The sequence below is a fragment of the Liolophura sinensis genome, chromosome 6, assembly GCF_032854445.1.
Source record: "Liolophura sinensis isolate JHLJ2023 chromosome 6, CUHK_Ljap_v2, whole genome shotgun sequence".
Taxonomy (NCBI): Eukaryota; Metazoa; Mollusca; class Polyplacophora; order Chitonida; family Chitonidae; genus Liolophura; species Liolophura sinensis.
In genome coordinates this window covers 19,827,066-19,840,795 of record NC_088300.1, presented here as the reverse complement: position 1 = coordinate 19,840,795, position 13,730 = coordinate 19,827,066, and the positions used below count along the sequence as shown (strand labels likewise).

The 13,730-nt window shown below is 36.3% G+C and overlaps 1 protein-coding gene across 6 annotated transcripts in view; it reads left to right on the top strand.

Moving 5' to 3' along the window:
* The window catches only part of LOC135466589 (disheveled-associated activator of morphogenesis 1-like), a 38,505-nt gene extending 29,658 nt beyond the window's left edge, over window positions 1–8,847 (top strand). For all 6 annotated transcript variants that reach the window (XM_064744146.1, XM_064744147.1, XM_064744150.1 and 3 more), the window contains exons 17-27: window positions 191–235; window positions 471–728; window positions 1,482–1,588; window positions 1,835–1,923; window positions 2,488–2,702; window positions 2,993–3,054; window positions 3,373–3,433; window positions 3,942–4,073; window positions 4,759–4,929; window positions 6,002–6,098; window positions 6,694–8,847. In XM_064744146.1, the coding sequence (XP_064600216.1) occupies window positions 191–235; window positions 471–728; window positions 1,482–1,588; window positions 1,835–1,923; window positions 2,488–2,702; window positions 2,993–3,054; window positions 3,373–3,433; window positions 3,942–4,073; window positions 4,759–4,929; window positions 6,002–6,098; window positions 6,694–6,854 (1,398 nt within the window). In that variant the 3' untranslated portion in view covers window positions 6,855–8,847. The remainder of the gene's footprint in view (window positions 1–190; window positions 236–470; window positions 729–1,481; window positions 1,589–1,834; window positions 1,924–2,487; window positions 2,703–2,992; window positions 3,055–3,372; window positions 3,434–3,941; window positions 4,074–4,758; window positions 4,930–6,001; window positions 6,099–6,693) is intronic.
* Window positions 8,848–13,730: the final 4,883 nt, after the last annotated feature.

The window sequence follows — 13,730 nt, the reverse complement described above, 5'->3', positions numbered from 1 at the left end:
CTTTCCTTTCCAGGTATGTTAGATGTAATATTATATCTGTTATATAACTTAGTCTTATCATATGATGTATTTCAGGTAATTAGTGTTTTATAATCGTGATTTAACCTGAGAGTCTAAATTAAAAAAAAAAAATCAATCTGTGTATACTTTGAGTTTTTTTTATATAGTTTCTCAATGTTTGCTGTTTCAGAATAAACTAGTAGGGACAGTGTGGCGTGATATGGAGGATGAAAAGGTATTAAATTTACCTGTATGTTTATATGCATCAGTTCTCTGGTAAAACTTCCTGTCTTAAATTACATACCTTCATGTCATTTTTCTATTCTTAAATTATTCTCATTTGCACATGTACGGAATGATGTCAGATTTTCATGATTTATATTATACTTGCTGTACTGTACAAGTTGTACATGTATATCTTACTTGCTGTACTGTTCCATCTGTAAATTTTACTTGCTATATTGTTACAGCTGTATAAGGTGCTTGACCTTGAAGAATTTGAGAAGACATTTTCTGCATACCAGAGGAAGTTGAATGAAACTGCTGGAGATGATGATGATCTGAAAAATGTTAATAAAAAGGCAAAGGAGTTGTCTGTGATTGATGGAAGGCGGGCTCAAAACTGTACAATCCTCCTGTCCAAACTAAAACTATCCAATGCAGAGCTGGCCCGGGCTGTGCTCAACATGGATGCCCAGGAGGATTTGCCCAAAGATATGGTGGAACAGGTGAGCTGATTAGACATGTGTTTTGTACTCGATCAGGTGCTTGTAAACTTGTCAATCCGGGTGAGCTGATTATACAGGTCTTCAGTAACAGAACAGTTGACCACAAACAGGCATTTGATACCTGGACAGGTAAAATTGCTATACTTTATCGATACCTGAACAGATAAAATATTGGATATCGGATTAATATATGGGAACAGGTTAAAGTATATCTTACAGGCGACCGGTCTGATACTTGATCAGCTGAAATGGTCATGCATGTCTTGATGTAAAATTATGATACAAGTTTTTGACACTTGATCAGGTACATCTGAAATTGTCATACATTAGACACGAGCATAATGACCATACATTTCTTTGATTCCTGAACATCTAAAATTGTCATATAGGTCTTTCATTCTTGATCAGGTAAAGTGGCCGTGCAAATGTTACATACATGATACATGATCAAGTAATACTGCCATAATGGTATCTGGTAACTGTAAAGCATATTGTTAAAAAAAAGTTTAATCATACAGGCGCATGTGACAGATCTGAACAGGTGAACCTTGTGATACAATATTTATCAGGCTTATTCCGGAACTATTCATAGTAACTAAATGGGTGAAGGAAATGTGGAATCAAGTAGTACATGTATGTTAATTTAGCTTTGGTTACCATAATCTTTGCTTAATACAAAACCAGTCTCAGTTTTGATCATATCATACCTGTGCTGATGAGCGTTTTATCTTTACCTCTGTATTTCATCCTCAGCTGCTGAAGTTTGTCCCCACGGTGGAGGAGACCCAGCTGTTGGCAGAGCATGGGAATGACATGGACAGTATGGCCCGAGCCGACAAATTCCTGTACGAGATGAGCAAGTAAGACCAACTATAACTCAGCTGCCTCTGTTATTAATGTCTGCCAAGATAAAGTACTTACGATATCATTTTCTTCCAGCCTTTCATTACCCAGGAGCATTTATTCTGTTTTGTGTTTTTCTGTAAAGTTTTTTTTTGCCTTCTTTGGTTTTCTTTATCTTTTCATCTGTTTGTTGCAGTGTGAATAAATGCAATATTTTTATCTGAACTAAGTAAATTGACAGTCTGTTCTGTTCTGTTTTTCAGAATCACTCATTATGAACAGAGGTTAAAAGCTCTTCATTTCAAAAAGAAATTCCCCGAGAGGATGTGTGACCTAAAGCCAAAAATTGAAGGTAAGTGAGCATTTGATTAAATTCCTTCTAATCTTCTGAAACATACATCCCTCATCTGCTGAAGTGAGATCATCTGTTAAAGTATAAGCTAGGCTGTCCAGTCTGTACTCAGAGTACACGTGCATGTATGGTAGAATTAATATCGTCACATTGATCCTGAAGTCAGTCAAGCTTTAGCAAGCTAAGCCTAGGGCAACATAAATCCAACTGTTGCAATTCCTGGCTAGGCCACAACAGTTTTAATGTAATAGATTTTACTGGTGATATAAATCTTTTATCACTGTTGGAGGAGAGTATAGAAATAAAGTCCTCTAATTTGTGAAAAATGTGGACTATCCTTGGCAAGACATGTTTTACATGATCCAAAGCCTTCAAGAGCAGGAAAATCAGAAAATCATCGTGATCGAGCAAAACAAAAAGGTAGATTTTTAGTTCTATTTTTATTCCATTTTTTTTTTTATTCCAACAGTGTTGGCTCGCCCATAAAATATAATTACAGTAGGTGTCTCCGTAGTTGTGATGAATTGTACATGTGTTATTATAATGTGTTTTTCTCCACAACAGCTGTGTTTGAGGCCTCCAAGCAGGTAATACGTAGTAAACAGTTAAAGAAGCTGCTGGAGATCGTGCTCGCCTTCGGTAATTTCATGAATCGTGGCCAGAGAGGAAATGCTGGAGGATTCAAACTCAGCAGTCTCAACAAAATCATAGACACGAAATCCAGTTTGAACCGCAGTGTAACTTTACTCAACTATTTACTGGAGACCCTAGAAAAGAAGGTATGTGTGGTTTAAATCTCTTGTGTCTCACTATTTATTAAACACCAAAGCAAAAACAGCAAAAGTGTTCAAAAAAAATACTCCTTCACATGTCTGGTAGAAATATTTTTACAAAAATTATTGGGCAGTAGGCAAATATTAGAACCTGTCTGATTATTGGTTACTTTGGTGGCTTCTGGAACTAATTAGAAAATCAATTTTGTTTTATTAAGAGATATTGTTACTATATCTGATATCAGGACTTTCCATAGCTACTGAGGTTTCCACCTGTACTGTTGTTGTTGTTTCAGTTCCCAGATGTCCTAAAATTAGATCAGGAATTAGCCCAGGTGCGAGTAGCTGCAAAGGTCAAGTAAGTGATACTTTACCAATTCTTTTAGCTATCCATTGTTTAGTAACTGGCTAAATCCTGTAGGTTTAACTCTGCCTTGGTTTCTACACTGATCTTAAGTGTAATATGGAAGTACTAGCTGTGTTAATCAGATATAACAGTCTAAGAAAGTAATCCTTTTGGGAGGAAATTTCCTCGGGGTAATTGAACAACATGAAGTAAATGACATGAAGTGTGTGAATTTAACATAAAACTATGTTACTTTTGAGATTCTTAGATATATGCCTGTGTTGATTATCACATAGAAAGCAGAAATACAAATGTTGTTGTTACTTACAGTTTTAAGGAGTTGGATAAAGACATCAGCATGATACGGTCAGGTTTACGAGAGATAGAGAAGGTGAGTTGTGGTGTGTCCTGGGCCTGTTTACTCATTCACGACAGGAAATTTGACTGAAACTTATCTCACTCTGCAAAATTTTGACTGTCGAGCTACATTTATATTTTCAAACCTGTTATTTCATGGAATATTTCATGAAAGATATGATTACCCTGCTGTATTACATTGGTGTCAGATGTTGTGCACGCTAATGCAGACTGCCGCCATATAAGTGAAATATTCTTGAAAACGTCGTAAAACACCAGTCATATAAGCATATGAACTCAAATGTTGTGAAGCTGTACCTGATTTACAGTAAATAACATTTAACTACATGTACTGTTCATGTAATTTTTCCCCAGGTATAATTACCAGCTTTTCTGTACTTTGCTACAGTTTGTACAGCAGGTGAAAAAGACCATGATTTACTGTGCATGTATATTTTACTTGTTCCATATGGTTTGAGGACAGTGTGATAGCTGAGAGCTCTGTCAGTATGGGGTATTACCCTTGTGTCTTGATGTTTCAGGAGATCACATTTTTGGATAACAGGCCTAAGGAACGAGGGGACAAGTTTGTCAGTGTGATGGGTGACTTTGTCACGCTAGCCTCTTACAACTTCTCTGAAATTGAGGAGGCTTACACAGAAATGAAACACAAGGTTTGCTATTTACGTGGCTTTTACAAGTACCCTAATTTGTCAACATTTTTCCATATGAAAGGGCAGCTTTCAGTAAGATTTATGCACCTTTTAATTTGCTTTTAGAGATTAATTACATCAGATTGGTTGACTAATTACAGAACTTCACAAAAAGTTTAACTTTATCAGTCCACACTGCATAGTGCCATCCGAATATGCTTGAATAAACACCTTGCAATCTTGTGAAAAGGTTGAAGAATTACATTATACATACTTGAATGTTTATCATTCTCTTAAGATTGGATCACAGGATACTTGTGGAATTCGTGTACTTTCTTACCAACATGTTGATGTGTAAAATAAAAAGATATTAGGAGAGATATCAAAACTTGGATATAAGGTTATTACTTATACCTGGACATGTAGAATTACATTTGAATTATCTGAGTACAGTACGTGGAAGGCCCTGTCACAAACCTGTGGATGGTTGTGGGTTTCCTCTGGGCTCTGCATGGTTTCCTCCCACCATAATGCTGGTCGCTGTGGTATAGGGGAAATATTTTTGAGTACGGCATAAAACACCAACTAAATAAATAAATAAAAAAATATCATATTAGTATTAACTGTAATCAACTGTGGGACATATTTAGAATAAGGGAAAGTCATTCTTTGTGTTAACATTGTTACTCTTCATCGTGCCTTCCAGTTTGAGACAGTGACAAAAGCGTATGGAGAGGATCCAGTCTCTAGCGAACCCGATGAGTTCTTTGGGATTTTCGACACTTTCTTGACATCTTTCGCAGAAGCCAAGCGTGAAAATGAGCGAATTAAGAAACAGCGTGAAGAGGAGGCTAAAAGAGCTCGTTTGGAAGAACAGGTGATTTCTTTGATAACATTGTCTAATAGTCAGTTGGATATAATTATAACAATAATGATAGGTATATATATATATAACAGATTGAATCTGTGTGCTGTTTGAAGTGCAGTTGTTGTTTTCTTGGGTCTCATATTTTAATCAGGTTTGTTAGTCCTTAGGTAATGTTTTCCACGTGAAGATGTTCATTTTCTTTTGGCATGAAAGTAAATAAGCAATGTTGTTGTTATTCATTTTTGTGATCCTTTAAATAAACAGAGTGTTAAGGACAGTGCTGTTTTCTCTCATTGATGTTCTGTTCAGTCGAAAACTTCAGTTGCTTATACTTAATTTGTTATAAATGAAGTATAAGCAAGTGAAGTTTTTGACTTTTAATTGGTTGATTTTGGCTCCCTAGAACTCAGCAATACACTACATGGTGTTTTGAATCAATGTAGATTGAATAATTCCACTGAATGTGACATAAATGGTGAAGACGTGGAATGTTTGTCAGTTAGCACTGCAGATGACTGCAGATGTTAGAACCTGTTTGATCATATATTAACTTTATTAATGATCTTTAACACATTTTGAGTGTGACTTTATGTGTAGTGTTGTTCTTTTTCCATGCTATTGGGGACAATTTTTTTTTGGCATAAAAACATTGCAAGAAATTTAAATACATTATTAACATCGCCTATAATACTATGGAATTTGTCAAGAACTAATTACCCTGTTGTACAAATTTGGTGAAAAATCATATGTAAATATATGTGTTATATGGCTATATATGATGTATAACTTTACATAATTTATTCCCAGCTAACCACCATTCTGTACTGTAATTTGTGGAGAAAGGTGATTGGTTGGTAAAAAATTACATGAAATTTTAGATGATTTGAATACGGTAAATATGGCTGCAGTGGCATTAAGCCATAATCATTATTGCATATCCACGTTGTTTTGACCAACTTTGAGTTGCTGTTAGTATACAGATACTGTTTATTTCTTATATCTGTGTGTGTAGCATGGTAGTGATTGTGTGTGGTTAACCTGTACTACCACATCTAACCAGCTAACAATGTAACATTTCCAGCTGCGCAAAGAAAAGGAGAAACAGAAGTTATTGAGGAGAGGAGGTGGAGATACGAAAAACGGGAAATGTACTAATGGTGTGGCATCTCAAGATTCAGGTCTGAGACTTATATCTGTATCGGCTCTGGCAGTAAGGGATATATAAGCACAGAAAAATGTCAGAACATTCAACATATCTTCACATGCATTTTGGTACCAAGAAACGTTTGGTTGAAGAATTCTGTAGCATTTTGTAACTTTAAATATCTGTTTGTTGTTTAATTTTTTTGAGAATTTACTAAAATGGAATAGATTTATATTATACATGTACGTCACACAATCAGAACAATACAATACATGATGCATTTCTGCATCATTTAGCCAGTTATCCTCTCTACACACAGTTCTAGTAACTGTAACTTGAGGGACTGTGCTTGAATTTGTGATTTAATTAGAGGTCTCTTGTCTGTCACCAATATCGAATACACATTGAGGAACTGCTTCTGCTAGTGAAAAATGTGTGTTGCAAGTCGGAAAGTTAATCAGTTACTTTCCAAATGCAGATGGTTTATTAGTTTAGATACTTCTTCCATTCATGAAATCCACCCCATTGGTAAAGTTAAATATTTTAGCCCAATCAGTCATTTCAGTAAGGCAACATCTATAAACAGATTTGTAGTTCTGTGTCCTAATACTATGTATTTTCTGTTACAGGTGAATTTGATGAGTTAATCTCAGCTCTGAGAACAGGCGATGTGTTTGGGGAAGATATAGCGAAGATGAAGAGAGTTAGACGCAGGGGTGCTCAGTCCACAGATATGTCTCGGGAACGGACTGGCAATAGCACTAGTAGCAACGGCACCAGCAAGCCATGATTCTAACAAGTCTTTCACCCACAAACAGAGTTTACTGTGTGATTACAATTGTGACTTTTTTGTCTCTTCTTCAACTATCACACAGCCATATTTGATATATGGGAATGCAGGCGATCAAGAAGAGCTATATGTACACCAGGGGAGCTAATCATGTTCTCACTTGAACCACACAGGCATGAGCCTGCTTTGAAACTTACATGTTGCCGTAGTCTTTTGTGGAACTGCTTATGTCAGTTTGGAACTTATTTATTTTTTTGATATAAATACTCGTAGATCAGATTCTAACATCAGAAAATCCTAATGCCATCAGTACAATTAAATGATATGTAAAAGCATCACTAACATTTCAGTATTCTCTCAACCAATTATGAATGTTGTTAATGTGGAAGATTTGGTTAGTTTTGGAAAATTTCAGCTTACAGGTTAAATTGTTTTCTGGCATTCCAATTTTTTGTTCTCACTGTCAGACTTGAACCACAAAGCTGTAAAGCATTAACAAAGCTTAAAATTAGTGCTTCAGCTATAACTGCTCAAAACTACCTGTAAATTTTAAAGGGAGCTCACTTCACCACTCCTTTTAGCCCAAGGCCATTTCATAAGCATGACTAATGCCTGCTTGGCAAGTTATTTCTTATTTGCTTGAAACATATCGATATATCTGTTGAGTGTCTTGGTGTAAGCTGGGACTTATATAACATTTATTATATCTTTTATATTAGTCCCAGGTGTGACTTATTCCTTGCTAAATTGTATGTGCTGGGTATGAATTTGGTGTCCAGAACAAAACCACACAAATACACAATTATTATACAAAATATGGATGATGCAAAATACCCTCATTTAGAACAGGAATGTAAGGGCAGATAACTGAGGGTATGATAAGAAATTTCCCAAATCTCAATGAAGTGGTAAATGTCTTTTACTCATTCCAGGGGGATGTGGTGGTGCCAGAAAAATGGTGTCATTAAACATTTCTTAAGTCATACAGTTCATAAATTCAGAAAATAATGTACAGTAGCACACAAAGATGACAAAGTTACATATTCAGTGGGTCTAATATGGCAAAGCTGAAAGCGGTAGAGAAGGTTGGAGGGAAACTGAAATTTTTAGATACTGATACAATTACATGTAAATGTAAAGAATTTAATCAGTACCATCCTCCACCCATAAAACTGGCCACTGTTGAAAATTCTATCCAAACCTTTGGGGAATTGGAGAAGGATGTCATAGGCTGATCACAGTTGGCAGTTTCAGATTTCTAGACTTAGAACAGCCCCAAGGTCTTGTGACGTGTGGTATTGGTCATTGTCTGGGAGCATACACTATGGACGGCTTAAATTAAGCAAGTTGATCGGGATGATGATGATTTATAATTGTGCAGTTTGATTGTGCAATGGTTATGGTACGGTATGGAATGTGCCAATTAGACAAGCTCCCTGGTTGACACCCACTACATGTATGATTTTATTGCTTGTGTTAAAATCAATGGAATCTTTGGCTGATCAGCGTTTGTACATGTTGAACATGTCTAGTTTTTCTTGGATAGATTTCTCATTATTGAGAATTTTTGCTGATTTAGCATGTTAGTGTAAAAGTAAATAATAGTTCATCATTGATACCCGCCATTACATATCTAGTCATTATTTATTTACAGCTAAATATCCCGTAAGTATTCATCTGTTGATAGTAAAACTATCATTGAAGTTCCCCGCACTTAAGTGGTTGTGTACATCATATTAATGACCCAGTGTTTGACGTGCAGCTGCTACTTTATGAATGATTAACCGTTACATGTATTTCACTCTTTGTTTATTATTTTCAACCTTTCTAGTCTCATACGAAATGATATTTGAAGAGATGCAGGTTTTTCTTTTCAACCATTTTTCCTTTCCTCAAAGTGCTTTCACAATGTTGTTATTTTCTGAAGGACAAAAATTATGTGTAGTTTGTTGGAATATGTATAGAACCTTTGCAAATGTGTTATTTCATCAGTAAGTACCAATGCACAGGCTTTTCTAGAGGGTCTTTTTTTTTTTGGACTTCACAAAATGTTACTCCATTACCACCAATTAAAATGAAGCAGTGTAATAGATAAGCAGGTAACAAACCTGTGTAAAGGGAAGTATGATGCAGCTATAAACTTATACATATACTCTGTATGAAGTACATGTAATAATCAGTGTCTGCCAATGCTATACACTTAGCCAATACATGGGTTTACATATTGTATATGTATATTTGAAGCAGGCCATTATAATTCCTTATATTTACAGTTAAATATTTTATACCCATGTATGAATATGTGCATTAATTAGAGAGCAAGCAACGTTGTATTATCAGTTGCTTTGATAGCTTTAACTGAACTAATTCCTTTGCGTACATACAATCATTAATTATCAGATATTGTATATGGTAGCCTATAGATGTTTCTAGTTGTATATTGTGTACAAAACTGCATTAGAACACCCACAACAGATTACAGACATTGAATAATAGTTGCTAAAAGATGCTCAAATTTGTTAATTATTTCTGCAATTTTGACTTTTGTTGCCATTCGTTTTTTCACCAGAGAATATACTACCACCGTACCTTGAGGAAAGCTGAACAGTAAAACAATAGCTACATTTCTGCCGTTTAATATTTTCATTATATTGACAATATGGACAAATCCAGACTATGGAATACTCAGTTATATTATCCCACCAGTAGAGATGGTGTATGTTTATATTTTTGTAACCATTTTGCATTATACACAATTATGTATTCTACATCTACATGTACTATAGGGTTGTATTTATTTTAAACAGATTTTTTTTCCTAATATTTTACATTTGTTGTATTTATTTTATAGCTATGTCCAAGTCTGACATTGCTCTCTAAGTGGAACAAACCAATTCACATTCATGTTTTGTTTGATGTTATGCTTTTCCAAAACATGCACTTGGTCTGAATCAAAACCAATAACTTTTTTTTCCAAAGAGTGCAGTGTCCTTTTGGTGGGCTACATAGTTGTAAGAAATCTTTTGTTATCATAAACTCTGAACATCTCTAAAATAACACCAATATTAGGGGAAGATGTGTATTGCTTTGCCAAATAATTTTTTTATTTACATTTAATTCTAAATTGAAATAGGTTTCTTGTGTTCATCTGCAATATTTGAGCTTGGCATGACAACATACCTGTGAAATGCAATAGATAAATGTTCATGCATTTCTGTTTTCACTTCTATCCAATGGTACTATGTATGTGTGTGAAGTCTTGGGTTAGTTTGTGATCAAATGGTTGAAGAGCCTTTGCTTTGCTATGAGGGATATTTTCAGTCTATTATCTGGGCATATTTGATGGGGGATGACGGATGGTGATTTTGTTATGTGTACATATTTTATATTTATCATATCACAGTTGTACACTGCTTATTTTTCTCTCTAAATGACAGAACATCATATATTAGTGAACGTTTAGATGTATAACTGCGTCAATAGTGCAATCTGATTTAAGACACGCCTTAATAATTTGCTTCTTGCAGTTTATAAGGCGACACCCAACAACTCCATTGTCCTTCAGTAAGAGGGTTTACACATTTGTTGTGTCAGGCATGGCAACAGCTAATTCTGAAATCAGCTGAACATCAGCAGGGGGTCTGTGGCCCCCAGCCGCCGGGACCAGGTCTTTGGGGTTCGGGGAGTGAGAAAGCACTAGAGAGCATTTAATACAAGATTAATAACGACAAAAATAAAGGATAAAAGTGTATTTTTACCTGCCACACAACAGAAAATAAAGTATTCAGCCATGTTGAATACATGTATGTCATAATAAAACACTGCATTTCATTAACGGTAATGTCCCATCACATGTAATTTCTGACATACTTCTTGGAACAGTGTCTACTTTTTCCTTTTTTTGGCTTGTAATGCAGTTAATCTTTCAATGGCTTTCCTCTTCTGTTGCTGAGCAACCTTCTCCAAAGTCTTTATCCCTTTTCTAACAACTGTACTGGGAGGGACCACCTTTTCAGCAGATTTGATGTTTTTTAGTCTGTTCTGTTTTAATGTCTTCTGTTCCTCCCACAGCCTCTTCTGTTCCTCGGCTGCTGCCCTCATGTTGATACACAATGATTTGTCCACTTTGGTGTGTTTCACATCTGTCTTGGCAAAAAGTTTGATGGCAGTGGTGTTCCTGGCCTTAAGTGCATACTTTACAGTTTGGAATGCATTAAATGTGTTAACATTCATTCTTGATGACCGGGGATCAATTATGTCACCCATAAGGTTGAAAGATGATTCCACCATGGGTCCATGGAAACATGTTAATGCTGTTTTGGCAAGTTTACAAAGGGCTGGATACTTATTCGCTTCGTCCAAGGCTGCCCACCACTGATCAACGTCGTGGACACTTCTGTCAATTAGACTTGTTAGGCTCAAGTCTACATTGTACCTGGAATCTATGAGCTTCAAGTGACACACTAGATTGTTCTTCATCTGTAAGGAAAGGTCTCAAGCTCTCACCTAAATATTTGAGACATTTAACAGTTTCACTGTGGCCTCTTGCTGATGGGTCAATAGCAGAAATTGACCGAAGAAGCTTGCTATCAAGAGGTAGTTTTTTCTGCAAATGCTGAGCACATGCAACATAAGCTGCAGAAACTTGCTTCAGAAACTCTGTTACTGTTGTGTCCTTTGGGTGACTACTCTTAATGATTTCTTCCACATTACTTCCAACAAACATGTCCTTGATATTGACAAACAGGTTACCATCATTCAAATTTAGCACTTTCAACTGAGCTGCAGATTTCCCAGCGATGACTTCAGCTTTTACAAAGCATGCCAGAAAATCGGAGAATAATTGCTCCTGTTTGTTGTGTAACACATGAATCATGGGTGTATTTGTTTGAAGGAGGCAGGTGAATTCTTTCAGCATACCCAGGACTGCAGAATATAATGACATGATTAAATGGGTCTTTTTGGACTGGAACAAGACTTTTTCAATAATCCTGCGCTTTCTCTCCTTACCATCTGCCGTAGTTTTCTTCTGCGCAAGCTCTGCCCAAATTTCGTCTAATCTATTTAAGCCATCAGCTGTCAATTTTTGTTGGTCCACAATTCCATTTACAGGTTCCTGGTACAGTTTTTTATCGTCTTCCTTAAGGAACCCATAGTAGAATACAGCAAAGGCATCCATCATGACTAGGTTGGCCAAGCTTGTGTCATAACAAGAAAGCCACCTGTGAGGAATAAACTTCTTTGGCATGGTGAATGGTGTATCAAGCATTTCACATATTTCACTGAAAAGCTGTCTTAGATCTGTACTCCACACCAAATCATTATGTAAGTCGTTGGCTAGACCTTCAACCCATCCTTCAAAAGGGGAACAGAATTTCTTGCACGCATTATGTACATGATGACAAGAATCCCCGTCAATATCAAGCAAGTTAGGAGCTCTCTCTCTCCGAATTTGAACTTCCAGACCATTCTTAGAACCCCGCATCACGTTGCACGAATCCATCAAAATGGAGACTAAATTTTTCCATGGTAATTTCATGTCAGTGAAAAGGGAATCAAGAGTAGCAAGAATGCTCTTAGTGTCAACCTTGAAGACTTCAACTGATCGAAGATGTTCAACCACAACTTTCTTCTGTTCCACGCTGAAATAACTGGCTAATACAGCTAACATCCTTTTGTCACTGTTAGATGTGCTTTCGTCAATATTGAGACTGAAAGGCTGAGACTGTAATGCACTGGCTGTATCTTCTGAAAAAGTCTTTCCCAGGCCATGTGTCAGTTTGTATCCTGCAGTCTTTCGTTCCAATTTAACACAACTCAGGGCTCTCGGGTCCTTTGCAAGTTCACAGGCTGTTTGGACAATCACTGGCACGAGGCTCAAGGGCAAGCTGTGTTCTGCTAGAACAGAGAGGACCAGAGCCTGAAAAAACAATAATTAAAATTTTAATTTAAGAAATAATTTAATATGTACATAATATCTTTAGTTCCATAGATCTCTCTCTGTCAAAAAACAATGATATTTGTGTGTGTCTAGGTCAAATTAATACAACAAAATGATCCCACAAGAGACGATCCAAGCAGATCTTTAATATTGCTCAGCTAATCATTATACAATCACTACTTATTAATGCGAAGGGGGTGGGGGTGTAGTCTAGATATACCTCTAAGCTGTTGTATAAATTTAAATTATTTCAAGAAGTCAAAGAGAGACTTTAAATCAGGAAGACAGCAATTGATTAATTATAGGCAGACAGCAATCGACTGTAAAATGAACTCTCTAGGGAATATCAAGGAGTTTCTAGAAGCCATAGATTTACTACCTGAAGATCCTGACAAACAATATATGCAGCAGAATGGCCTCCTTTTCTACAATAGCACTCTACAAACTAACCAAGTCCGATAGTAATGATTATGAGTAATAAATTTGAAGCAAATGAAGTAGAGCGTGCACTACACCAGTATAGGGCATGTAAGTCTCGTCGGAATTCTTTGCACTTCTGGGTACCCTTGCTGCGTATAGGCATGCGTCCCCGAATTATGCGTTCGAACATGACGCCTGCTTGCGACGTGATAATGTAACCACGTCACCAAGCGAGCATGAACGTCACTAAGACGTTGGTTTCAGTGTCAGAGGTACCCGGAAATTGTGAAATCTCGCTCATTTTCATCGAGACTTACATACCCAATTATAAAGCAAAGCCATATCCAAATTAATAGCATTAAATATGAAGCTAGCACTACAGTTAGTGTTGCAGTAGACTATTAGAAATCCTTCACCAAAACCATCAGGAAAAGTGCAAGGGCAGAGATTTATTAGGACCAAAAGACTTACTTCTGACCGCTGTCAAAAAAGGAAAAAAATAAAATATTTTTGAT